Source organism: Buceros rhinoceros, unplaced genomic scaffold (assembly GCF_000710305.1).
Source record: "Buceros rhinoceros silvestris isolate BGI_N320 unplaced genomic scaffold, ASM71030v1 scaffold5416, whole genome shotgun sequence".
NCBI lineage: Eukaryota > Metazoa > Chordata > Aves > Bucerotiformes > Bucerotidae > Buceros > Buceros rhinoceros.
Window position 1 is genome coordinate 112,315 of NW_010415677.1, and position 302 is coordinate 112,616.

At 54.6% G+C, this 302-nt stretch overlaps 1 protein-coding gene across 1 annotated transcript in view; it reads right to left on the reverse strand.

The window, feature by feature from the left end:
• Window positions 1-302, reverse strand: part of DACT1 (dishevelled-binding antagonist of beta-catenin 1) — a gene marked incomplete at its 5' end in the record, with an annotated part of 7,607 nt that overhangs the window by 884 nt on the left and 6,421 nt on the right. The window contains one exon of the mRNA XM_010137492.1: window positions 8-301. Coding sequence (XP_010135794.1) covers window positions 8-301 — 294 coding nt within the window. The remainder of the gene's footprint in view (window positions 1-7; window position 302) is intronic.

A 302-nucleotide genomic window follows, 5' to 3' on the forward strand; every position in this document is an offset into this window, starting at 1 on the left:
CCGCTGCCTCTCTTGCCCCGGGAGGAGGGCTTTTTCAGTTTCTTATTTGTATCCAACTCATCGGGAAAGCGGCACTTCTTGCCGACCGGCTTGGTTTTCTCCCGCAAGGTCTGCGAACCGTTTTCCAGCCCGTTGGCAAGATGGGGCCTATGTTTCAGCACAGAGCTTTTCAAAATCTTGACGTTTCGGGTGCCTTTGTGAAGCTTCACGCTTTGCTGCTGGGCCGGTATGTACTGGGCATTCACCAGCAACCCATCATCCAGGCTCTGGGAGGAAGAGCCCTCGCTTTTGAAATCCAGCGC